The sequence below is a fragment of the Coloeus monedula genome (genome assembly GCF_965178545.1).
Source record: "Coloeus monedula genome assembly, chromosome: 19".
Classification (NCBI taxonomy): Eukaryota; Metazoa; Chordata; class Aves; order Passeriformes; family Corvidae; genus Coloeus; species Coloeus monedula.
The window spans coordinates 5006648-5033264 of NC_138799.1; the positions used below are offsets into that span (position 1 = coordinate 5006648).

The 26617-nt window shown below is 56.4% G+C and overlaps 1 protein-coding gene across 1 annotated transcript; it reads right to left on the bottom strand.

Moving 5' to 3' along the window:
- Window positions 1–239: 239 nt before the first annotated feature.
- On the bottom strand, window positions 240–26617 carry ITGB4 (integrin subunit beta 4; the record flags this gene model as incomplete). The annotated part of the gene is made up of 41 exons (XM_082293837.1): window positions 26539–26617; window positions 22201–22292; window positions 21842–21924; window positions 21264–21365; window positions 20662–20866; window positions 20044–20140; window positions 19465–19636; window positions 18563–18826; window positions 18073–18162; window positions 17789–17911; window positions 17505–17672; window positions 17159–17235; window positions 16791–17002; window positions 16389–16492; window positions 16138–16236; window positions 15240–15366; window positions 14985–15104; window positions 14382–14488; window positions 14025–14058; window positions 13400–13588; window positions 12792–12895; window positions 12393–12451; window positions 11765–11788; window positions 11457–11605; window positions 11196–11375; window positions 10502–10650; window positions 9822–10026; window positions 9187–9347; window positions 8650–8830; window positions 8328–8465; window positions 7635–7817; window positions 7298–7433; window positions 6099–6292; window positions 5036–5209; window positions 4390–4563; window positions 3325–3474; window positions 2488–2676; window positions 2070–2225; window positions 1465–1629; window positions 926–1042; window positions 240–370 (listed from the first exon to the last, which is right to left on the bottom strand). Exons 1-41 carry the CDS (start codon window positions 26541–26543, stop codon window positions 240–242), a joined length of 5589 nt encoding a protein of 1862 aa, XP_082149963.1. The 5' UTR covers window positions 26544–26617.

Below are 26617 nucleotides of genomic sequence, written 5' to 3' on the forward strand. Positions count from 1 at the left end.
AGGCTGGAGCCATGGAGACACCCCCATTTCTGCCCTGAAGGATGAGCTTACACACCCACCTGTGCCAGAGCTCTGAGTGTGCTGGGCTCCAAAGAAGTCCAGAGGCTGGAGTGCCACAGACGGTCTGTGCCCACAGGAGGAGCTGCCCAGGCACCGCCTGGATGAAGCACCCTTGGGTCATTCCATAAAATCCTGCCCTCTGATCCCAAGAGTCCCGCTGGTGCTCGGCCTGCCCCGGCTCAGGCCTCGTAGAACTGCCTCTCCACCTGCTGGGTGAGGGTCCCGCTGGCCATCACGGTGCGGCTCACAAACTCCTGGGTGAGAGTGCTGCTGGAGTTCTCCACGCGCTGGGTGGTCACCAGCATCCCGTCTGCAAGGGGAAGGCACCAAGTATGGGCTCACAGGGAACAGGGTCTGCCCTGCCTCATGATTCCAGGCAGTTTGTTTTCCATCATAGAAAGTGGTATTTAAGGGCCTCTCCACACCAAGGGATCCAGTGCTTTGCTGTGTCAGTCAAGAGGATGGATCTCCTAAAACTCCCAAACTCTCTGTGTTGCAGCATGAGCCCATGAGCTGAAGTGGGACAGCATGGGACAACTACATTGATGTGAATAAAGGGTTTGTCGCACTGCTCTGTTTTTACTGCTCTGAAGAGATCAAACCTTGCAGGAAGAGCTATGATTTGGTCCCCAGGGACAGTGCTGGAGGACTCTGGAATTCAGCATTCCCTCTGGGACTGGGCAGCACGTGTGGGAATGACTGCAACTGTCCCTGGGGCAAAGCGGGGACACAGTATAGGAAAATCCCACCTGATGGACCCTCCTTCCCTGCCTTTGGCACTTGAGGTAAAAGCAGCATCAGACCTTTGGCCAAGCAGAATTCCCCTTTGTTTTCTGAGGGTTGCAAAGCAACAATGAGCCCCTACCTGTGAAGTGGGGGTCCAGAGAGGAATGGCTGATGCTGGTTTTGGTGGTGTATTCAGTGGGGAATTTGTAAACTTCTTCTCTCATGTACTGCTGTCCTCCAAACTGCGAGAAAACACCTGGGAGAAGGAAAAGGGACAAATCAGTCAAGAAATAACAAGGGGCTTCCAACGCCTCAACCCTGCACAGTGAGCACCAGCAGTCTCAGGAGTTTTTCCTTGCTGATATTGGAGCCAGCTTCAGGAGGAACTGAGAGGACTGGGAAGGTCTCACACCTGGGCAGTAAGAAGCTGCCTCCAGGTATTTGTACAAACAGGCAGAAGTTTCACCATAAGTTAAACAGTGGCAGGTGCTCCCTCATTCGGTGTGCCAGGACTGGGACAGTGCTCACCAGGCACAGCACTGCCTTCATGGAAAACGCTGTCTCCATGTCTTTCGTGGAGCACGGAGTCACCACCAGAGCTGGCGAGTGACTGTGAGAGTTGGGTTGCCTGCTCTGAGAGGTTTCTCTTTGCACCCCCACAAAGACATGGTACTGTACCTCTGTCCTGAGATTCAATGGTGATGAGGCCTTCTCTCTCTGGCCCAAAGCCTTGGGTGGTGTTGGCTTGCACTTTGAACTTGTACGGGACATTCTCACTCAGGTGGGGCACAGTCAGGGTGGTTTCCAGGTTGTCTCCTTCGACATAGATTGTCCTGGGCTCCCCTAATCCACACAGAGAGGTGAAGATAGACAAGAGTGATGGTCCCTCCAAACACACTCCCCCCACCTCTGCTGCCTTGGCTTTCCCTGAGCTTTATACACTCCATGGGCTGTAGGATTACACCCACTTTTACTAAGGGTTAAGACAACTCCATTTCACTACAGCAGGGAGCCTCAACAACCAACTTCCACAGGGTTTTGGCTGCAATATTCAACAGGTCCTTCCTCTTCCCACATTAGACCAGACCACGCAATGGCACAAAGTGTCAGGAGCCAGCAGCTCCCAGGCCTGGAATCAGCCTCATGTCCTCACTTTGTCTGCACTGATGTAAGCAAACAACTCTTTTATTGGTCCCAGCAAAAATGCAGCAAGTTGCTGCCTTAGCTGGAGGTATCTTGTGCTCTACAGAAGGGAACTGGGCTGCCTCAGCCTGATACTGTACCTCCTCCATGCAGCATCTCACAGGTGATCCTGTAGCCCAGGATGGGCCCATTGGGCTCACGGGGTCTCTCCCAGCTGAGGTGCAGAGAGTCCGGGCTGAGGGCAGTGAAAACCAGTGGTCCAGGGGCACAGGGGGTGCTCAGGGTGAAGGGGGTTCCTGCAAGGGCACCGGGGACAGGTCAGAATCACAGCAGAGGAAGCCTGAGAGGAATGTGCACACAGCATTTATGGAATGAGCCAGAAGAGCTCAGATCTCTGGACGAGTGCAAAGTGAGTGTGTGGGGAAGAAGGTCCTGTTCCAAAATGAGAGGAAGGAAAGGAGAGCTCAGGATGTGGCTAGAGGAGAGAAAACAGCCAGGCCAGCACTGTAGACAGCAGCAGAGACATCAGTGCCACCCTTCTGTCCCCAGCCACCTCACCTGGCACGGGGCTGAGCGGGCTCTGCGGGTCCACCTGGGACTCGATGGTGATGACTCCCTCCCTCTCGGGGCCCCAGCCTTCCTCGCTCTGCGCCTTCACCTTGAAGATGTAGGAGTGGTTGGGCAGCAGGTCCTCCACCACCACCGAGTTCTGGCTGGGGTTGGGGATGGTGATCCTGTGCACCTCTCCTGGGACACACGGAGAAGAGGAGGTCAACACCTCGTTGCAGGCACAAAGACAGAGCCACAACTTTCACCTAAACTCTGTCTCAAACAAACTGCCTGCAAAAGCCATCCAGGGGCCCTCCCCAACCACCCCCATCACACCTTGCCACCAGCAATGGTAGCGCAGGACAAGAGGTTTTTCCAAAAAAGCTTCTTGAAAAGCTTGAGTTTCAGACAAAAGAATTCTATTTGCACTAATGCTGCCCTGAGATTCACGTAAAAATAAGATATTTTCATTTCAGTCCTTCTTCTAAGTCCCATGTGTTGAAAAAACATTCAGGTTAAGAAGCTTGGGCTGATGGAGCGAATCAGTCAAAGGGGAGAATTTTTGGAGGAGAGACGATTCTACAAGCAACCCCAGGAATTGTTCTCCGTCTGAGAGAAACAGGGAATGAAAGCTGTGGGGTAGCTGCAACATTTCCTGCACAAAAAAAAAAACTACACAAGAAGCAGAGTTAGGACCCTGAATCCCAGAATGACTGAGGTTGGAAGGCACCTCTGGAGATCATCTGGTCCAACCCCCCTCTCTCAGAGCAGGGTCCTCCAGAGCCAGAAGACCCAGAGCAGACTCTCCACCACACAAAACTCCAGCCAACCCCCCAGTTCACTGACCTCCATTGAGGAGCTGGTACTGCACGCTGTAGCCCTGCACCTCCTTCTCGCAGCGTGGCTCCTGCCAGCTCACCTTCAGGGACGTGGGGCCCAGAGCAGAGAACACCAGGCGGGTGGGGGTGTCAGGGATGCCCAGCGGCTTCCTGGAGTCTGAGGCAGAAAGGGAGCATCAGGCTGGAGATTTTGGGAACGGTGGCTAAGGGGGCTGGGGGAGAGGAGGGGGTGGCACACGCAAACATGGGATGGTCCTGATGGTTTGGGGAGGATGTGGTGAGATGTCATCTCTGCAAGCTGACCTGTCATGGGGGCGGGCTGGCTGGCTCTGCACAGCTACAGGGAAGTCCCACGGCCTCAGGGTGCCAGGCTTGGGTGGGACAAGTTAAGGTAAGCTTCATGCCCCTGTGGCAGAGAGCGCAGAGCAGGGGCCTGGTGCTGGCTGTGACCCTCCTCGCTCAACCCTAAGCACCCTGTCCAGTCTGCTAGAAGCTTCATAGACTTCATCAGGTGTAGGTCAATTAAGACTGGCCCTAAACTACAGCTAAATCAGCCCAACACCTCCAGGCTCTGTTCATGTGGCCTGGGACCACATCTGGGTGCTCCTCAGCTTGTCCCATTGGGACACAAAGCTCATGGAGAGCACAGCAGCCCCCCAGGTGACACACAGGGACTGAAACCCCTCACTGAGAAGGAGCTTGCAGAGGGACATCTCAGAAGGAGCACGCGTTCTCCCCAAGAGTTCTCCAAAGGCCTGTGGAGTAAGACTGAGAACAAGAAGCTCATTAGGAGTGAAGAGGATGGGGACAATGGGTTGATGATCAGAGCACGGTGGCAGCAGTGGTGGTGAATGTTAATCAGTCCAGGTGGGTTGAAACCTGCAATTCACCTGCAAACAGAAAGGTGGTGTGACAGAGGCGCAGGCTGGGTCAGGAGGAAGATCAGCACAGCACACAGCAAGCCATGGAGAGGAGGTTTGGGGTGAGCAGTGGATGGCAGCAGCTCATGGGTGGACGGTGGCTGGGCTGTTATGGGATGTGTGGCTGGGAGGAGACACTGCACAAGCTGTACCTATGTACTTGCACATCCCTGCGGACCCATCAGTCATGATTATAGAGTCCCGACAGCCAATGCTGGGGTAGTAACCCTTCACCTTTGCCCTGCTCCTGAAACCCACGTCCCGGGGCCGGAGAAGTGTCCTCCCAGCATCTTCATGGATGGGAGGGAGGAGTGTCCCCGGGTAATCTACAGAAGCAGTGCAAGAAGAAAGAGAAAAACACCATTGGAGATCTCAGAGCAGGTTCAGCCCAGGCTCCTGCACAGGTGACTTCTTAAGGCTCAGGTTTGAAGAATCTTTGAACCACCTTCTGTCAGCACCAGCTGATTGACACACATGGAGCTGAAAGGCAACCACGCTGCTGGACAGAGTGAGGAGAAGAGACACGTGCTCTCCCTGGTGTGAGGATAAGGATGGAGCTCCCTTCCCTGAGCACCCTGCATGTGGGGGGTGCGAACCCCTTCCAAGCTGGTCCGGAAGCAGAGAGGCCTTAGCAAAGCACCAAAGATCAGTGGTGGGGACATGACCTTCCAGACCTGGGGTTCATAGGCCCCCTTAGCTGTGAGCACAGTCCTCACCCCACGAGGACTTTAGGGTGCAGGTCCAAAGGCAGTCATGGGGATGGAAGGGAAGGATGGGTCCCATCCCTGTGGTACTCACCGTGCCCCATCAGCATCGTGGAGTAGTCTCTTGTCAGCGAGGAGCTCCCCATCACCCTGTGCTCCTGGTGCATGTGGGAGCTCAGCTGGTGGTAGCTGGTGTTGGCTGTCCTGGTCAGGGTGCCACTGCCGCTGCCAGGGAAGGAGAAGTCCACCCGGCCATTCAGCAAGTGCTCTGTGGAAGAGGGCACACCGTGAGGAACGTGGCTGTGGACAAAGCTGCTGCTCCGGTTTCTATGGAGAGGAAGCAGGAGGCATCGTGGTGCCCCCCCGCCTTGGCTACATCCTAGGTTCAGCTACTCTGGAAGGTGGTTCTGGAACGCTACATCTAGAACAAGCCACAACACCCAACAAGTGACACAGAAACAAAGAGGTAAACAAAGACTTCTCCCTACACCCAGCACCAGACACACCCATGGTGCCCAAGGTAACTCCAGACCTCGGCCTTGCTGGGGCACTGCCTTGTGGTTCTCGCCACATTCTCTCACATCTCCCCTTAGATGCAAGCACAGGTTTATAATTTCAGATTTTAAAAGAAGGTGGAAGAAGGAAAATGGCTCTTTATGGAGGCAGTTTCTCCAGATCTCATCCTGGATCCCATCTCAGCTGGATCTGAAAAGCAAACTCCACTCCGTTGTTCTGGTCCTTGACAAACAAATCCCCATCCCCTCCCAGCAGGCCAGGAGAGATCAGCCACCTGTGAGAGAGTGATTTCTGTTTAACAGTCCAGCAGATCTGCCCCAGAAGCTTGGGGCACTTAATTAAGGTGAAGAGCTGCCCTTGGAGGTGGCACTTAGCTGGTATCATCTGAGTTTGCTCCTGCCTCGAAGGTCCAGCCTTTGGTAGAAGCAACTTGCTAGCAGGCTCCCAAGTCCGTGCCGAGATGGGGGTTACCTTGACACTCTCGTGAGCAGACACACCGGGACAAGGTTTTGAAGCAGATCACACCAACACGAGGGTGGGCACACAAGGGGAGGCAGGGGACACAGAGCCCATCCGCTGGCCCCTCAGCTCAAAGCAGGACGAGACAGGACACTCAGTGCCGTAACGGAGCCGTCCTTCACCTGCTTGGGGCCCGGGCGTCCCGCTCCTCCTCACACTGCCAGGAGCCACAGCGCTGTCCTCCTCGTGGAGGAGCCCCTCGGTGTCCGAGGAGAGGCGGCTGCTGCCAGAGAGGCGGGGAATGGTTTCGGGGGGGAGCCTCCAGGTGATGCGGCGAAGGTCCAGGTCTTCTCCCAGCAACGGCACAAATTTCCACCTGGAGCCTTTTGGGACAACGCAAGCACTGGTGTTGGCACGGTCTGCAGGGGTCAGGGTGGGCCACCCACCACCTCCGTGCTGCTTGCTGGGACAGGGACAAGAACCAGTGGGGACGACGCCTGTTCACAGCCTGTGTTGCCAAGTGTGAGCTGAGGAGTTCAGGTGGTGCAACCATCTGGTAGGTGGAGAATGGTGGGAGCGTGACACGCAGGGGGTTCCTCAACCCCCGGACTGTTTTCCAGCCCTGTGTCCATCATGACAAAAGGTGAGAGTCAAAGTCCCACCGGACGCCTGTCCCTGCATGAAGAGTCTGCAACAATTGTCCTCTGCTCAGGAGAGGTTTCGTCACTCTTCGATGCTCACTTGGGGTGGTTGGACTCCTGCTGTTCCCGTCACCTTGCTCTCTGAAAGGACCAGGGACTCGCTCTTGGGTCCGAGGCCCTGGAGAACCCCCCTGGAGAAGATCCTACAGACACACCCCATCGCTTCACTTATGGTTCATTTCCCCTCCTTTTCCCAGCACAAGACCAGGGAGTCAGCCTCACTCAGAAAGTGAAGGGAGAGAGGAAGAGAGGTCAGTGCCCTCCCAGCACTGCTGAGTTCCCTCCTGTTGGCTTAGCCTAGATCCCAAGCATCCAGGGGACTCAGAACTCTGTGCCTTTGCCGGTGCTTGTTTGCTGATGTCAACACTCATGGTCCAGCCAAATGGCAACACAAAGGGAAGATGAGCAGGGAGGGCCATGAAAAGCTCCTCTCCCACCCCACACTGAGGTTTCTCTTTGCCCCATGGCTACAACAAGGAGGCACTGGTCTTATTTACACTGTGAGCAGCCAAGTGTTCCCATGGATGCAACAACTGAGCTTTGGAAAGGCCGATCTCCACCATCTCCACGACTGGATCTCCCCATCTCTGAGAGATGGAAAGGAGCAGTGAAGCTCGTTGCTGAAAGCTGGTGTTAAGGAAAATGAACGTTAGAAATGACCTTTTCAAACTCAGAGACACGAACCTGAATCATCAGAGACACTGGGCCGCTTGCTGCCGGCTGGAGAGCGGAGCACGTCTGTGCTGTACATCAGGTAGCTGTCATAGTCCTCACCTCCCTCTGCATCAATGATGGGGACATCAGGGATGATGGGGACTGCGGGAGAGGTGGAAAGCGCCATTAGACAAGCAGCAAAAAAACCACACAAGCAGCAAAAAACCACACCATGCTCAAGCTGGCCCTCAGCATTCCCAGGGTGGCTGGAGCAACAGAGCAAACAGGAGGCGGGGAAGCAGCTGGGGTGATATCCCCAGCACGGCTCCTGCCCCTCTGCCCCCTGGCCAGGCTGGCACTCACTGGACATGGGGCGCTTGGGCTGCGTGGCGAGGTTGATGGTGGCTTCTCTCTCAGGCCCCCAGCCCGCGCCGTTCCTGGCCTTCACCATGTAGCGATAGGGCTGCGACTCCCGCAGGTTCTCGATCAGCACCATGCGCTTCTTGGGGTCTTCAACCAGCACCTTCTTCATGGGCCCAACGGGTACTGCAAGGCATGAGCACGCCTGTCACCCACCAGGCACAGAGGACCCCACAACACCCCGCACTTTGGTGTCAGGATGCAGCCTGGCTCTGGAAAAAGTGCAGCAGCTCTTTGGGCTGCTCACAACAGGCAGCATCATCTCAGGGTAATTCCCAAACTGAATGCTGAAGTCAAGCTACAGGAGAGGTGTTCTGTGTCACAAATAACGCCTTCCTGGCATCCCATCCCTTTATCTAGACCTGTGAACTAAGTTTTTGACATGAAAAACAACATAAAACACTATGGAAGTGAATGGGAACAGAGTTCTCTGGCATTTGCAGGGTTAAATCCAGACTGGTGATTTTTCTGTGCTCTTTCCATCAAGAAGTGACCCATTCAAATGCCAGTTCTCAAAAGAAACATGCCTGGAGCTGTTCTGGCTCTGCTGCTGCTGCTTGGGACCAACCCAGCCTGCAGAAAGTGTCCTCTACCCCTCACCTGGCTGCACTGTCCCATCCAAAGATGAGCTCTTACCGTTGTCATCGTTAACAAGCCCATAACTGACTTCATAGGCCGTGATCTCCCCGTTGGTTTCTGCAGGCTCAGCCCAGCTCAGCTGGGTCACGGTGGAAGACACGACGTTGAAAGCCAAGCGCCCAGGCTCGCTGGGCACTGGGAAGGAAAAGCAAAGGGTCCCCATCACTGCAAGCCAGGAACCAGTGGGTGCCCAGAGTTCCCCAGATCACAGCTGGGTTGCAGTGGGAGACACTCAGGGCTGGAGGCCTCACCCCAGGGCTGGGTGCAGAGGTACAGACTTGCTCCCACGTGGAGGGAAGGAAGGTGTGGGGTCACTCACCCTCCTCCAGCGTGCGGCAGCGGATGATGTCCGAGTAAGTCCCTTCTCCCATGGCGTTGTAGGCACAGACTTGCATCTCGTAGTCGCAGAAGGGGTAAAGGTTACTCAGCTGTGCTGATGGAGTTTTGACATCAATGAGATGGGCTTCTGACTCAGGGTCTCCCTGGATCCAGTATTTCACCTGGCAAAGCAAGAGCAAGCCGTGATTCCTTCAGATCCTCACATAATGGGTGACAAACTCCTTGTCTCTTACTAAATCTGCTCTGGGAACGGTGTTGTGTCATTCCTCTGAAATGGGAGGCCAGGACAGCCTGGGCACTTCATGATAAGTGATGGAAAGGGAGATGGAGTCATCAGGAATCCTTCTTGCATAGCCCTCATCCACCCAGCAGTGGTTCCTCAAGGATGGAGGGGACCAGAAGGGATGAACTTGCTCCCTTTTTGGGTGTGTACTTGGATCCTTTTGGTACAAATGTCTGTGTGAAACACCTGCAGGCGGGAACCCACACTCTTCCCTGGGACCCACTCACCCCTTACCTTGTACCCCAGGGGTTTTCCCGGTGGAGGAAACCAGTTGAAGCTGATTTCCCTGGAGCTGAGGGCACGAGCATCGGGATTCAGCGGTGCACTTAGGCGGCCTTTGGGGGACTGGGGGACCTGGCTCAGGCCAGACATCGAGGGGACACCATCCACCAGCTCTGCAGACAAGAAAGATCACATCAGCGCCAGTCCTCCCCCTTGGATGAAAGAAGGAAGCGTGCCTCTCTCAGCACTGCCCTGCCATGCTGTGATAAATCCATTATTTATGTTATTGACCCACTTGATGACAGTTTTCCTTGTCCAGCCACAGGAAGCACCACGCACCACTCATGGCAAGTCCTACCTCTCCCTTATTTTTATGGCTTTTCACTCAAATTCCCAAGGAAAAGGAATTAAGAATCCCTTTTAATTTCCTTTACCCGGGGAGACAATCAATCTTCTCCCTGCCCACTGACCATTCCCACTCGTGCCTCTAGAGGGGGACCCAAATCCACCAGTCGGAGCTGGAGGAACCTCGCTGCGGCTTTTTGAGCAACGCTGGAACTCTGTGCACCACATCGGGGTGGGCTGGTCCGGGGAGGGGGTCCCATAGCCCCTGCAGCCACTGTCACCGCCTGCTTGCCAGCCCCTACCTGGGTCAGCGATGGTCACCGTGGTCTGGGGGTAGCGGCCGATCTTGGCGCCATACTTGGGGTGGAGGAGGTCGATGGCAAATTGCTTGGGCTGGCAGTTGTTGAGGAGGGTGTCTATCTCTGTCAGCTCCAGCAAGGGCACCTGCACCTCCTTTCGGGTCTCCCCAGGCTGGAAGACCAGTTCACCCTCCGTGAGGATGTAGTCCTGGAGGAGAAGGAAAAGGTGTGTTCAAGGTAAGGTCTGATGGGGCTCTGAGCAACCTGATCTAGTGGAAGGTGTCCCTGCCCATGGCAGAGGCTTGGAACAAGGTGATCTGTAAGGTGCCTTCCAACCCAAAGTGTTCCGTGATTCTATGATTACAGCCTGCAGCATCCATGAGGAGACTCCCAAAGAGCTTTCCCTCATTCCCCAGTCAATCTCCATTTGCGTCCCAGTGCCCACAGCTCCAGGGGCAGCCAGTACCCTCTGCCTCAGGCACAGACCTCCTCTCAGGTCCTCCCTCCCTGAGGGAGCAAGGCATGGAGAGGAATGTCTACCTTTGTGCCGACCTCAAGCCTTGGGTCCCCTCTTCCCCAGCCACATCCTGATAACCCCTCTTCTGCACCCCCAGGGCTGGCCTTTTCCCAGCCCTACATTCCCACTCCTGCCTGCCTGCCAAGGCCAGGAGCACCACCCTTACCCTGCCATTCTTGGCAGTGAGGTCCCGGGTCCTGTAGGTGACTTGGGATTTCCCGTTTTCTAGGATCTCCCTCACGACAGGGATCTTGGCCAGCTTATCAAAGCGGCTGTGGGAATAGGCTGGCTGCAGGAAGGTGATGAGGCTGCTGGCTGGAAAGGGCAGGAGAGAAGGAATATATAGAGCAAGCACACAAAGAATCACATCACAAACACTCAGGTGTCCTCCATGAAGAGAGTTCCTGTCACCCACAGCTGTGAACTGTGCAGGAACCCCATTGCATGGGCTGGAGAATCACCACTCCCCATTTGTGCTCCCTGCTGAGAACAGCCAGGTGGGAAGCAGAGGGAACGTGCTGGGGACATTAGCACAATAACATCAAGGGGGTTTGGGTTCACTCCAGCACTGTATGAGCTGGAGCAGCAGAGGAATGTGGTCAGCCCTTACTCGGTCATGGAACTGGTAGCATCTAAACTTGTGATGGTCAAATGTTTCTGCCAGCAGGGAAGATGCCCCTCCTTTGGATGCTTTAAAGGATGCTCCAGTTTAAACCCAGGTGACTTCAGAAAGGAGTCACCAAGCAAGTCTCTGCTCTGGGGGTGCCCAGGTATGCAGACTGTGCCTCACAAACCACACCAGCCCGTCTGCACACGGGACACTCAAACACCAACACCTTCAAAGAGTCTCAGCCCCTCACCTTGTTCTTTGATGATGGTGATGTTGACAACCCTGCGCCCAATCTTTGCGATGCCGTTGGGGACCTCGATGGCCTCCACCTGCAGCTGCTTCTCATCATCATCTTCCTCCCTGATAAAGAGCGGGACACGGACGTCCACCAGCTCCACGGCCTCTTGGAACTCCACCATTCCCTGAGCATCTGGGGGAAAGGGCAAGGGTGAGAGGTGGGAAATAACCCCCTGTACCCAGCCAGGAGGCAGCGCTGGGCTCTGCTCCCTACCTTGGTCTGAGGTCACCGTGTAATAACCCGGTGCAACCTTCAGATCATTGAAAGCCTCGTGGGAAACGTGTTTTTCCACCACTTTGATGATGTCTGGCTTGGCTGAGTAAGGGGCGGTGAGCACCGTGTCCACAATGGTGTGATCCTGCCTGGGAGGGGGGGAGGGAAAGGCAGGTGAGAGCTGAGACCAGAGTAACTCATCTCATACAGCAGCTGGGGGCCAGTGAGTGTGTGGGGCACTCAGTCACCCCACACGTGTGTGTACAAAGAGGGAGAAGCTGCACCAGAGAGCCGCAAATTCCTCTTACCTTTTCCCAGAATTGGGCTGTAACCTGGGGGAATAAAAAAACCCAACCAAATCAGAGTGACTAACACCTTTAGAGAGACAAAGTGCTGTGTGAATCACAGCCCTGTGCAGGTCTGAGCTGCAGCACTGCCCCGCGGGTGCCAACCCATCCCGCAGAGCCCCAGCACATGCTCCCTCCTGCCCGGCTGCTCCCTCCCGCCCTGGGTTTCCCAATGCAGTGAGGAAACGTGCCCACAGGGGAGATCACATCTGCATCAGGCTGTAGGGAGGAGATACCACTCCCTGCTCAGCACTGGCATCCCCAAATTCCTCCCGGCCTGCACCAGGCTCTCCTAAGTTTGCATCAGGTTGAAAACTTTTGAAGCCAGTGGGAATTCTCCCATCGAGCACCATGCAACCAGGATTTGTTCCTGCTGCTCCAAAGCCAGACTCAGCTGAGATCTCCTCCACAGCCGGGTGGGCTCTGCTCTGCAGCCCTGGGTGGGTGAAGCATCACACCAGGCTTGTCTCACAGCCCACGCTCCCTCCCAGCATTGCAGATTTCACCTCCCAGCTCTCTGGTCCATCCCATCATCAGCAGCACCCTGGGGGAACCCTGCCCTGCAGGAGTCTCTCCCCCACTGACTCACCTGAACTTGGTCTGCTGGACCTTGTGGCAGCCAGGAATGTGCTTGAAAACTTCGTTCAGCTGCACGGGGCAAGAGGGGTTTTCACAGTGTATCCCTCACTGAACAGGGATGTGCTCAGTGAGCAGATGCTGCTGCCACAAAACACAGGAGCCCTCTGACCCACCCCAGGCCCTCCCAGACCAGTTTTCTCCCCAGGACACGGCAAGAGGCTGCAAACTGAAGCCAAACAGGAGCTTCAGATCACATGCCCCAAAGCAAACCTGAAACCTCAACGAGATTCTTCGCTAATTCTTACAATTGTGACCTTAAAAATTGTGCTTTCTCACAAAAGAAGAAAAACTGCTTCTGTGTGGCTGTCCCCAAGGCCACCCCAAGCCCCCCTTGTGCCCAGGCTCCTACATTCTCCTCCACTTCCTTGCGCAGCTGCTCGCACTCCCGGGTGTCCGGTTTCACCAGGTTCTGCGTGAAAAGCCGGGCCAGCCTCAAAGACAGCCCGTAGGGAACTGGAAAGAGAAATTCCCAAATCAAACTCCTTCCTTCTTGGTCAGAGAAATAACCCACCCAGAGGCTGGGAGCACGGGGACACACACCCTGCTCCGTGTCCAGCTCCTGTGTCACCAACACCCCAACCCCACAGCGCCAGCAGGGAAAACCCTCTCTGAGAACGGGAGGGAGAACTGGGAAGCTCTCTGCGAGATCCAGAGAAGGGAACAGTGTCCAGTGGTGGCTCTGGACTGATGAGGCAACAAAATCAAGGCTGGGTCACTGAGCTCATGAGACTAAGACACAAGCAGGGCACATCAGGAGGTCTCCAAGGGCCCTGCCACAGAACAGGGCTGGACACGGGACTGTGCTGCTCAGCTTCCCCCAGGATGGAAGCAGGTAAAGGAACAATCACCCTTGTAATTGGGCTGGGAGGTGACACTCTGTGGCCACCAGCAAGGCTCTGGGTCCTTTACAGCAGCCACAACACCTCCCCCGCCCTGTCCCTCACAGGTGACACTCACTGAGGTCCTTGGGGTTGGTGGCAGCAGGGGAGGTGACGCCCTGTTTGTGGACATTGTTGTGGATCTTCCAGCGGACCGTGTCCCGACCCTTGAGGGAGCCGCTGCGCACCAGGGGCGTGTCCAGGTGGTCGGAGGACATGAGGCTCTGGCGGAGCATGTAGTGGTCCTCCTTGAAGCCAACGGTGCGACCTGCAGAGCCAGGGGCGGGGTCAGAGCCTGGGCATACTGGGACAGCGACAGCCACCAGCTTCCCAATGCCAGACACTCTGTTCTGGGGGATATTTAGCGTTTCCACCATGCTAAGGGGGTTAGGATCTCGGGAGAGGAGTGAGATGAAGGGAGCAAGGGGTGGCCATGAGCAGGGAGAACACGTCTCACCAGCTAAGCATTACAAGGCCAGGAAGAGCCAGCAGTGGGATTCCCAGCAGGGCATCCCATGGTGTGGGGCAGGGAAGAAAAGTGGACCAGTATCTCCAGGGCTCCTTGTCTCAGGCTCTCTGCTAGGAGCCTTCTCCCTGATCCACCTCTCCAGCTCACAGAGGAGGGATCCCTATCCCAGCACACGCCCAAACCAAGGGAGGCAGTGCATCCCCCAGACCCTTCCCCCAGGACCAAGGGCTGGTACCTCGTGCACAGCAGGGAAGCAGGGCCAGGCAAGCCTAGAAAACAAACGGCCAGAGACACAATCACTTTGTGGCCAAGGACAAAACCCCTCCATGTCTCCATCAGGAGGATCCACATCAGCAGGGATGTGTGGGCAGCGGGTGCATGGGGCTCTCAAGCTGATTTTAGCCAGATGGGGGAAATCCGGCTAAAATTTCACCAGTGGCTCATGTCAGCAATAACAGAGGTGCTGGATACCACAGGGACATCCCCAGCCAATCTGGCCATGCTGGAGGCTGGGTGGATTCTAGAAATGCGTCATGTTTTTGGCCATACCTGATTCTCTCCCTGGGCTTGGGCAGCCAGCTGAGACACTCACCTTGCAGCAGGCACAGAACTTCCAGCAGAGCAAGAGCAGCAGTCCCAGGAGCAGGATGAGGAAGATGAGCAGTGGGATGAGCCAGAGGAAACTCCCAGGTGGGCACTCTGCAAGCGGCAGCAACGTCACTCCCAGGCATCAGCCCCCATGTGGGGTGTGCAGGGAGGGAGCAGGGAGGCAGGGACAGAGGGGAACAGCTGGACCACAGCTCTCTGAGGGATGGAGCAGCCCAGTTAACCTTGGGAATTCCTCACAACGAGGAATGCTGTTCAGGGAGGGCTACCACACCTCTGCTCACACCCAGCCATACCAAAGGGCTGTGCAGCACCTTGCAGCAATCCCTGCCCATGGCAGCAGGGGAAAGGCTCTGATCCCTAAAGGTCTCTCTAAGAGTGCCACACTCCACACCTTGCAGTTCACGTGACAGACAGTGTCACCCACCCGTGTCACACAGCAAGGTGGGCAGGGAGGTGCTGCCTGCAGCTGACCCTGCCCAGGGGCACAGCAAAGGGACAAAGCAGGGATTGCAGGCACTGTGGAGTTGGTCACTCTGATCCAAACCCCAGGCTGGACATCCCCTGCTCCTCCCAGATCCCTGCTCACCTTTATTCTTCTGCACACGGACGGTGGTGTTGGGGAGGACGCTGGGGTCTCCCTCCAGGGTGTAATGGTAGGTGCAATCATCATCCTCATCCTGGAAGGAGCAGTACTCGCCAGCCTCCTCTGCGGGGAGAGGGGACACAGTTGTGAAGTCACCAGGGCCAGGAACGATTTGGGGAGCACCCTACACACACACACGGAGCAGGGCACACAGGAGACACTGCACGTGTCTGCACCCAGCTCTGCTTCTCATGTTACCTTTCTTCAGCTCCTCCACCATCTGGATCTGCAGCTGGCACGAGCTGCAGTTCCCTTTCAGGCTGCCCGTCCCCCAGGTCTGGCAGCGGACACAGTCCCGGATGCTCTCACACACAGCCTGGAAGCCCTGGGAAAGGTGGGGTGGGATGGTCAGGGACACCCACGGGAGCGAGGGAGGACACAGCCTCTGAAAGGCAGAGCTGGAGACACAGCGCTGCATCCTCACCCCAGAGCCAGGGCAAGGTCCAGGTCAAAAAGAGGAGTCACTGAGAGCAGGCAGCTAATGAGGGATTTATAAGCCCAGCTGTCTCCAAAATCCCTATTACCAACAGCCTGCATTTGGACAGCAATTAGATCTTCTCCAAGGGTTTCAGTGGCCTTTCTAAAACACGATCGAGCCAGCTTTCTCCATCCCCCCTGTGGGATTAGCCCATGTTTGTCAATGGGGAAATCAATTGTGTTCAAGGGCAGGTTGGGTAGGGCCCTGAGCAACCTGATCTAGTGGAAGGTGTCCCTGACCATGGCAGGGGAGTTGGAATGAGTTCAGTTTTAAAGTCCCTTCCAATCCAAACCAGTCTGTGATCCTATGAAATGAGTTTCTTCCCAGTCTTGAGGCAAATCAGAACAAGCCACAAACTGAGCCTCCAACCTCTGCCCATCACCAAGGTGCAGATAAACACAGACAGACTCCCAACAGTTGCTGCTAGTGAACAGGAGGGCAAAAACAGCTGGTGGCTACAAAGCAGCTCCCATGCCAGCCCCTTCCTGGCCACAAGACAGGTGAGAAAAACCCTTGCTCAGGATTTTGCTCCTGACTGAGATGTGCCTTCATCTCTGCTTTGCCTTCCTTCCCTGGAGGCTCTGCCTGGGAATAAGTGATAAATCCGGAGGGGCTCACCAGGGAGTAGCTGATTTCACAGGTGGAACTGGTGTACAGCGAAGCCATGTCACAGATGCACCTGCCACATTCACACCTCCCGTGGTTATTGCAAATGCCCTGGGAGAGAAGAGGCAGCAGCCGGTGTCTGAGAGCAATTACAGACACACAGTGGCTCTGGGACTCGGCAAGGTGCCCCAGCAGCCCAGAGATTCCAGCCCTGAGGATCTGCCTGGAGCAGTGGTCCCTGGGGAGGGCAGGGCAGCACCTACCCCTCGGCTGTCGATGCAGGTGTCGTTGCTCGTGGGACATTCACAGCCTGGGCCCTCCCAGCCGCTCTCGCACACACAGGCACCCCTGGAGCAGCGGCCACGATCTGGGGGTAACAGGAGGGGTTAGCTGGGCTCCAGCACTGGGCCATTCCCCCTGCCCTGTCTGTGGCTCCCCCACTTTCTTCGGGGTGCACAGGGGCTTCAAAGGGGCTTCTTCTTGGGGTGCAAAGGGGCTGCAAACAGACTCCACAGCATCCTCCCTGCCCGTCTGCAAGCGCAGAGTCCCTGCCGCCCATCACTGGTCACTCAACCCCCCGTGCCAGTGCCACCAGTCCAGGACACCCCGTCTGTGCCACCAGACCCAGCACATGCCCCAGCTGGGGGGCTCTGGGGTGCTCTCACCGTTGCAGAGGAAGCCGGAGGTGCGCGGGCACTGCAGGACGTCGAACTCGCAGAAGGCGCCGTCGAAGCGCAGGGTCTGGTCCTCGGAGTAGCACTGGCACTTCCCGCACAGGCACTCGCCCCGCCCCGAGCACGGCTCCGTGTCCCCCGGGCGGATGCAGGCTTTGTTGTTGAGGGATGAGGCCGGGGAGCAGTCGCACGTGTCCCCTCGCCTGGGGACAGAGATGGTGCTGAGAGGGGCAGGAGCAGAGCGCAGCACAGCGGGGTCCGGGGCAGGGTGCCCAGGGCATGAGTGTGTGTCACTGAGGGTCCCCGGACCCAGCAGGATCCCTGGGAGAGAGGGGTGTGGATCCGGACACAGCCCTTACCAGCCCGGGTGGCAGATGCACTGTCCGCAGACAAAGTTCCCGTGGAAGCTGCACTTGGGCGAGTCCAACTCTTGTTGCTGGAAGAGAGGAGAGAAGAGGTGTTGCTGAATGGGCCCAGCTGCCCCCAAGGCCATTTCAGGAATCAGAAAGGCAGATCCAGGGGCAAAGTTTTGCCCTGAAGACCAAGCTCTGCTATAGGACATCACGCTCAGCTTGGAACAGGCAGTGGTAGAGGTCTTGGCCAGGCTGAGCATCGCTGAGGGGTCGAGCAGGACCCACATGCACCAGCCAACACATTCCCACCCCAGGCTGGCCTGATGCAGGGGACGTCTCTGCATCACCCCACCTGTTCACAGGGACACACATCGCAGACGACAGCAGTTTTGATCGCCAGGCTGTCGCTCAGGGACGTGAGTTTCACGTGGATGACTCCGTCCCGCTCCTTCTCCGGGAGGCTGCAGACGTGCTGCCCACCGACGTACTCCAGAGCGTTCACATGCATGTGGAACTTGCCCTGAAGGAAGGGACACACTGCAGGGATGAGCCAGCTCTGCTGGACCACATCCCAGCTGGACATGGGAGCTCATCCCCTCCCACGTGCTGTCCCTCCGCTGCCATCCGAGGACTTACCACTTTTCCACGGATGATGTGGAAGGAGCCAGATTCTGTCTTTTCAAACATTGGGGAGGTGAACTCTGTCTTCAGGCCTTTGGGGGTGGCATCAGCCCGAATGTCCATCTTGGAGCGGATGCGCTGGGTGGCAGAGGATAAACACAACGTTGATTGTCAGCAGGACCCGGGAGCACCCCATGGCCTGCTCCAGAGGGGCCACATCCTGCCTCCTGCCCGCTCAGGAGCTGCCCACCCTCTGCCCTCCCTGGGAGCCAGAGTGAAGCCCCAGAGAGCACCGTTACCTCAAAGGCTGTGTGGAGCAGCTCCACAATGTTGGAAGAGTCTTCCTGGAGCACCCCGATCTCAGAGATGGGGAAATACTTGTGCAGCTTCTGCAGAGAGACAGGAGCTCCCTGAGCCAAGGCCGTGAGAACCCTCCTCTATCACGGGAGCAGGTTCTGCTTTGAGCAGGACTTGGATCAGAGACCTCCAAATGCCCCTTCCAACCTAAATTACTCTCCAATTCTGTGCCTCCACTGCTTTACAAGAAGCAGAAACCACCACAGGGAGAGCTCTAGAAGCTCAGATTCCTGCACCCAGTAATACACCCCGAGACCTCCCACAACCCAGAGCAGCCCCCCAGCACAGTGTGGCACCCTCCCAAATATCAAGGTCTTGGTTCAGCGCTTGGGGACAAGCGATGGCAGAACACTTTCTCCTCACAGCTGAGCTGAAGCAGAGGTCCTGGAGGAAAGGTAATCCCACGTGGCATCACTGCCGGGGTCTCCTCACCTCATAGTAGCTGTAGGAGTGGTTGGTGACAGCAAAGATGGGGATGATGTTGTGCTGGCCCAGCAGGCGCACGAGCGTGGGCACTGAAGGATAGTCCTGCTTGGTGTCGTACACGTAGGTGCCGTGCCTGTCCAGGTGGCACTGCTCATCGTTCCTCGCCAGGATCCCTGCCAGGACGTTGGTACCATCAGCTTCATAGTGAAAGGCAGACTCGGTGGAGAACACGAGCAGGTGAGTGCTGTCATTTCTCCAGCCAATCTTATCCTGCAGCCAGGGAAGGGGAGAAGGAACCTTTATCTCTGTGCCTCCCAAACCCCTGTGCAGCATTTGCAGCCCTTGGCAAGCCAGCACTGACAGGAGCTGGAATACCCAAGGGACAAGGCACCACCTGCTCCTGGCAGCAAACACAACCAGCCATGTGCCCCCAGGAACCCCAGCACCCATTGGCACCCCCAAAGCATGGGGTGTCTCCCACCCAGCAGCTCGGTGCCAGGCACATGTGTGTACAGGGGGCAAGCCCACGCTTCCCCAGACATGTCTGGAGCTGTGCTCATCCCTCAGCCAAGCAGCCAAGCCCAAGTGGGCTCTTTTCCAGGGAGCAGAGTTTCATCACCGCAGGCACGGAGGGGGACAGAGCAAAGAGCAGATGCAGGGTGCCCAGCCAGCAGCTCCTGTGCTGGGCATCAAACACCAGGACACACACATGTTCTTAAGACTTAGGAAAAATTTGGAATGCAAAACAGCTTGGCTCTGGGAGTGTATGGCTGGGAGGGCAGGAACCAACTGTAGCTGAACCTGGGCTCCCTGGCTGCCCTCTGGGCTGCCCAGTGCGTGGCTCTTCTGCTCATCAGTGGGCATCAGGAAGATCCGTTCATTAAAAACACAGCCCTGGCCATCCTCACCTTGCAAACAGCTGTCTGCAGGATGGCATCGAAGCCGCCCTCGGGGGCATCCAGGTTGCCAGAGATGCGCTCTTTGCTCAGCTCCTGGCTGAAGTCGTTGATGTTGCTGGTCAGGCGGATGACGTTCTTGAAGGAGAACGGGGAGTCGGCGTTGGGCCAGGGCTCACGCAGCCTAGGAGAGATGGAACCAGGGGTCTTGTGTGGGGCAGGAGCAAAGGGATGCTGGGGTGCAAGGAGAGGAGGTGTGGGGAGAGTCCCTCAAGGGAAGTCACGGAGCTGAGCAGCTCAGCCACCAGCACTGAGAGGGAGAAGGGATGAGGGCAGAGATAGAGGAGAAGACAAGCTGTGCAGTCTGTTGTGGCAGAGCAGGGAAGGTCTGAAAGCAGGGGATGACACTGCTGGCATTATCACGGTGCTGCATCAAGCCCTGAGGGATAGGGAGACCAGGGAAGACACGGGCAGTGAAGGCAGAGAGATGGATGGAGGCTCTTGCACTGCAGGCACTGAGAGCCACAGAGAAGCAGAAGGCACTTTCCACTCCCTCTACTCCCACCTCAGGGACCCAAGGGGCTCACTCACTTTTCGGGTCTCATGTCTGTCTGAGGAGACGAGACTTTGTCCACAAACTTGCCAAATCCGATGGTGTAATTGGAAGTCAGGTTTTGCAGGAAGCCCGCTGGGAGGAGAGGAAAGAAACGGGGAGACTCATAAATAAACAGATGCCTGTGAGCTCCCTGCTCCAGGGAAAGAAGTCCTTTTGTGGGCATCTTCTCTGCTGGTCAGTTCTTAGATAAGATTCCCAAACTGTCATCTTTTAAGATCTCTGGGGTTTTATAGGCCAGAAACCTACACCCCCTTTGGCAGCTCCAAAACTGGAGCTCCTGCAAGAGCACCCAGCAGGTTCAAGACGCCAAAGGCCCTGTACAAATCAGCTCTGAGAGGCACCAGCCTCACGCTGGGCTGGCAGGGGAGAGCATATGTGAGGATCCCTGCAGGAGCAGAGAGACATCCCCACACGGGGCTGCACAGAGCAGTGATAATGAGAAGCTCTAATTAAAACAGACACCTCTCAGCCCACTGCCAGCTGCTTTCCCCTCTCTGGTGCTGGCAGAGGACTCACAGCCGCAGGCAGGAGCAAGCTGCCTGCCTTCATCAGCACAGGAGCAGGCTCCCCTCTTCTCCCAGCTCTGCCCTCACCTAGCTGATGCCCCATGCTTTTGAGGTTGTCCAGATCATCAGACATAGAGTAGGAGAAGTCCATGAGGATGTAGAGATCCACAGGGCTCTCCTTGGGCTGGAAGACGTCCATGACAAAGCTCATCTCCTCCCCAGCCCGCAGCCGAATGGACATGGCCTGGGGGGACACCTGGGTCCTCTGCAGGGACGTGTTGATGCTGGCATTCTGTGAAGAAGAGTGACGTGAAGGGGATGGACTCCATCTCCAGCGTGGGTGCGACGAGGAGGAGGAGGAGGCAAGGAGCAGGGAGATGTGTGGGGAGTGCAAAGGCAGGGATGAGCACGCTCCCCTCCCTCATGTACTGCCCAACAGCCTCCCCCAGGTCCACACGTGTCCAGCCAGGCACCTCCTCCAGAAGGATGTGAGCATTTTGCTTACACCTGCTTTGTCTGCAAAGTCACCCCGGCCTGGATCAGGTCCACCAGCCAGGGAAGGCATTGCTTTTGAGTAGACCCTCAATAAACAGTATCTGGGCCTTCTTGCTGAAGACTCTAGAGGAGGATGGAGGATGTGAAGGACCCCTCAGGAGAGGCTGAGCACGGGCTGTGTCCCCAGCACGCACCTTCAGTGTCCTCATCTCTCCCTGGGTGTACACGATGTTGGCCTCGCCGCAGCCAGAGCGCAGCAGGTTCTCCCGCAGGTCACAGCGCGGCTCCTCAAAGCTCTGCCAGGGAGCAAGAACAGCCTCAGAGCCACAGACAGCACCAGATCCACTGTGAAAGGGGGGAATACACAGGGCAGGAAGCAGGGTCCTGTGCCAAGAGCATTATGAGCTTTTGGGAGCAGGAGAGGGGCAGAGAGATGGGGACGAGCCTCGCACAGAACCAGCAGCTGAAATGTGACCACCAGTGAGTTACTGGGCTGTGTGGGATAAAACTCTCCCTCCACCCCTTGCACACCATGTTTCTGGCACAGTGACATTTTCTGATAAACCCCTGTATTGCTGCAAGTCTGCCCTGGACTCCCCTCCCTCCCCATTTTCCGCACCAAAAGGAAATCCACATTTCAGTGCTTCCCATCCAGATGAGAAGCTGGATCCAGAAGCTGCCTCTGCTCGTGTCCCTCTCCCACTGAGGGTGGTGGGATCCCTCCATCAGCAGGCTGGGAAGGGGAGCCCCAGGCTGCCCTGCAAGGTCTCACCTCGTCGGTGCAGAAGGAGCAGTCCTTATCCACACGGATGCACTCAGTGCAGCTCTTTGCCCGGGACAGCACACAGCGGTTATCTGCCAGGAAAGATCAGGGCATCAGGGATGGGGAAAACAAAGTGAGCTGTGGGAGGGTGTGAGAAAGGCTGATCCCATGGAGAGAGGGAGGTTGTGCCTGGTTAGTGAAAACTGGCTGCAAAACAGCAGCGAGGTAGCAAGAGATGGGCCCCAAAACAGCAGGAAAAGCACCCAGCAGGTGTTATCCACACGAGGACTGGTGTTTCTGGAGCCCAGGACAGGTACACACAGTCTCCAAGGGAAGGTGGCAGACAGAGCCAGCACGGCTCCACTCACTTTTGCTCCATTGGCAGAGGCCGGTGGCGCAGAGCAGGGACAGGAGGAGCAGCCTGGCACACGCCCGTGGCAGCACATTCATCCTCTTCCTCCTGAAACAAAGGGATCACTACATTGCACAGAGTCAAGGGATGGAAATGGACCTGGATATGACCAGGGCAGCTCCCACAGAGCCCCTTCCCAGCCCTGCCGGGGTGGAACAGCCCTCACATCCCAGGGAAACCAAGGCTGGAAGCATTTGCTGAGCTCTGCAGGGCAGGGCACGAAAGCAAAGCCAGGCATCGAAAAAGGCTCAAAATTCCCAACAATGCCACCCCTGTGCCTGGAGTCAGGGTGCCCAGCTCGACAGCAGCAGCACAGTGAAGGCAGCTGGAGCACAGGAGGCTCCTGGCCGGAGCCCAGCACCATCCACACGTGTGAGAACTGCCCAGGCCAAGACATTGCTTTTCCTGGCAGGTTAGGGAAAAAGAAAAAACAGAGGAAAACAAAGCGACTGTCCACATCTCTCCCCAAAAGCAACACTGACCCCTCCCTTCAGTTATTTCCTATCACACTAAGAGTTTCCAGGATGGTCAAGCCAACAATAAAAAGAGGGTGAGGCCTTGGGAAATGCCAGGCTTGGAGTTTTGGAGTTGTTGAATGAATCCGTGGTTTTGAGAGCCTGGCAGCTCCCTTTTGTCCTGTCCAGGGCAGCAGGACTCCTTGATGGACACAGAGGCCAAATCCTAAACAGAGTGAACCATTCTCCCTGCACCACACGTGACTGAGAAAACAAGAACCTGCCACCCAGAAGTCAGCATTTGGATATGGTAAACAAAAGGGACAAAGCTGGAACTCGAGTTCTGCAGCTGCTGTGCCAGAGGTTCATTCTGGCACCCAGCAGGGCAAGTGAGAGCAGTCAAGGAAAAAACAACACTGTAAAGATACAATTAAAACATCTCCTTTCTGGAAGATGCAATTGTGAAATATAAAATGTGAATGAATTGTCTTGTAGCTTCTTGCTGTGTAGCCCTGACTTTAAAATGAAAAGAATGTGAAAACCACTTAAAACAGGGAAAGGAAACAGGAATAGTTGTTGTCCCAAGTTCCCTGAGGGACATCCAGCACACACAGCAGTCACCTGGAGACTCAGCTACTCACAGCCTGGCCTGGGCTGCAGGGAAACCCCTGGAAAGACCCAACCTGATCTCGGCAGCACCAGATCACACTTCGCCTCTGCCTCCTGCATTGGCCACTGCAGCCAGTGGAATACACTGAATGCAGCAAGTGCTGTGACACAGGGCTCAACCAGCCCAGCATCAACACCACAGGACATCTCCCTTGGTGGCTGCACTTGGATCCCTGTGACTGTCACTGGATACACAGGCAGCAGGTGACAGGACATCAGTGTCTCATTCATCCTGTCAGCCGTGCCCAGAGGGATTTATCACAGTCATTAATGCCCAGTGGCTCAAACGTGAGGAACATGGGAGCCTCAGGGCAGCATCTCTGCAGGGAAACCCCGGGAAGCTCTGCTGTTCCTCAGGACCCATAGCCAATGTGCTGTTTTGCCAATGGGCTGCTTTTCTGATGGGTAGAAGGGACCAGCTGGCCAAGGGAACTCCTCTGCTTCCCTCCCTGCCACACTGACTGTCCCCAGTCGGGCCCTTTGCAGGTTTGGCTTAGGGTGGTCCCTGTCCCCCCAGGCCAAGTCACAGTGCTGGCTCTGAGGCCAAGACTCCTCACTCTGGATATGCCTGTGACCTCCTTCAGTGACAGTCCTCACACCAGCACTCGCTGGCAAACGTTGTGTCCCTTGCTACCAGCACAGGCAGATTTTGAAGCCAGGAAAATCCCTTTTTCCCTTGTTCTGCCCCAGCCTAGGACAGTGCTACGGAGGCGTGGGGAGGTGCCAGTTAGAGGTGGGATGAAAGGGTAGGGAAGAAATCCTTAGAGTCCGTGGAAGGAAAACAGTCAAAAACATCACCTGGGCACTCAGCAAATCCCATCTCCCACCATGGCATGAGCCACAAGGAAAGGACTGAGTATGAGACCAGACTGCTCAGCTCCCAAGGACCTAATTCCTCATCCTTTAATCACCAGCTAGGAAAAAGTCACCAAGGAACAGACAGACACACCCTGGGCCTCGGGCACATAAATTGCCATCATCTCTTTTCAAGTGCTGAGATAAAAGGCCATAAAATCCTGCTCAATATTAACGTCCTGTTGGCCTGTGAGCCTTCAGTCTTCAAGGATTTTGCTGGGCAGATGCCAGCAGGCCGGGTGCTGGTGGCACAGAGCATTGCCACCGCAGGAATGCAGCCTGCAATATTTGTGCAAAAATACGGGAGCAGCCACCCTTTGCTTTCAGAAGTGTCCTATGGAAGGGAAAATGCCACTTTCACTTCAGGAAAGCTGCAGGATTTGGTTGGGTTTTCATGATGACAGCAGCAACAACAAAATCTCTTCAGTAGTGCAAAAACAAGGAGAAAGGCAGAACAGCTCCTGGCTGCACACAAACTTCCTACCACTTCCCAGACCTGCTCCAGCATTTCCTCCTGGTCTCCTCTTGCTCCCCCAGCCTTTGCCCTGCTCCTCAGCACAGCCAACAAACCTGCTCCAGGAATATGCCAAGAACCCCTCAGTCTGGAGAAGCTGGGGCTGGCTACCTCATCCCCAAAAATCCGGGCAATGCTCCGAACAATCCCCTGGTGCAATGGGACAGCGGACAGGGCTGGAGTGGCAGACTCCAGGGGGAGAGGGAACAAGGAGGAGGTTGTGATGAGCCACAAAGCAACAGCAGGAGCCTGGTCCCAGCTGCCACGTGGGGGACACCCGGCAGGTTGGGACATGGGAGCAGGAAATCAGTGAGTTCCCAAGCACAGCCTTTCCTCCCTTGGGTGGAATTGCCCTTTCCATGGCTGCAGCCATGGGGGCTGTGTGGGGGACTGACCCTGGTGCACGGCATCAAGGACCATCCACACACATCCCTGTGCGCTGGGGATGGGCACTGCAGCCACAGCCCAGGGGATCGGGGACACAGCTCGTGTTCTCTCTCTCCCCTGCACCTGTGGTGCCACAGAACTGCTGGGACCATGCTTCAAACCTTGGAAATTATCAAGCCAGGCCCCCAAAAAAACTCCCAGAAACTCGACCCACAAATCAAATCATCATTTACACAGAAAATCATACTGGTCTGGTTTTGTTTGCCTTCCCCATCCATTTCCCCTCCTTCCCCAGCTGGGACACACCATGCAAGCGTCTCCGTTTGTTGTTTTCAGCTCCCAGGTTGAGCTCCAGACCCCAGACACAGCCCCCAGCATCCCCCAGCCAGGGACAAAACACAGCAGGATCCAGCCCAGGGACCCACCTGGAGCTGCTGGGAGCTCTTTGTGTGCTGTGAAGGGCTGGTGGCTGTGGTACCACCTCCTCCCTCTGCCCCCGGGTTCGGGCAGGGAGGAACCCCAAAGAGCAGAGAAGGAAGGGCAGGACCCTGCCTGGGGACTGCCCAAATGCCCGCACAGCCCCGGGACCCTCCCGTTCCCTCCATGTGCTCTTCCTGCCACTTTCTCTGCTCCTTTGGCCCCACAAGACACTTTTTGCCTCCTTCCCCTGTGCGGGTGCTCTTCATCCCCCTTTTCCCCCACCTAACCCATGCCTGTCAGCCCCCTCACACCAATCCTCCTGCCCTTTTTCCTATTCCCTGTCCGTTTCAGATCCACCAATTTGCAAATACCCCAACACCTGCAGGTCAGCCAAGCCCACCCTGAACCCCCCACTTCCTCCTGGCCTTTTCCTCCGGGAACCCCCCTTCCATTGCTCTGCCCTTGCACGGGCAGCCAACAGTTCTGGAAAACAACCCCGGTGGGCTCCGCGGGTCGGAGGCACCCACAGCCCCGCTGATCTCGCACACTTTCACCCGTCAAAGCTTTCCCTGGGTGCCAGCTCCGAGGCACAACAGCCTTTCCCCCTGGAACTGGGCTGAGGGACAGGGCAACTCCCGAAACCTCCAACAGCCTGTCCCCAAAGGGCTCGGCTCTGCCGTCGCACCCACGGCACCCCCGCCACCGCTCCCTGACCCCCACCCAAATACCTGCGGAGACAAACCCCGACCCGTGCAGCCCCCAGAGCCCTGCCCGGCCACGAGCGTTGCCTTTCCCAGCCAGCCCAGAGGCACGGGACAGGGTCCGACAGCCAAAAACCGGGGGGAAAACAGAGGGAACAGGCGGGCAGGGGCTGAGCCCCGCGCTCCGTGTCCTGCCCACCTGCCCGCGCATTAATTCACTGCCCGCTTCATCAACGCAGCAAAGTTCAAGCGAGCTGGACACTGCAGAGCACAGCTGAATTAACTCCACAAACCTCATTAGCGCTGGGTCTGACTCAGAGTCCAAATCCTCTGCCGCAGCCCGAATAACAGGCACCCACACACCAAGCCAAG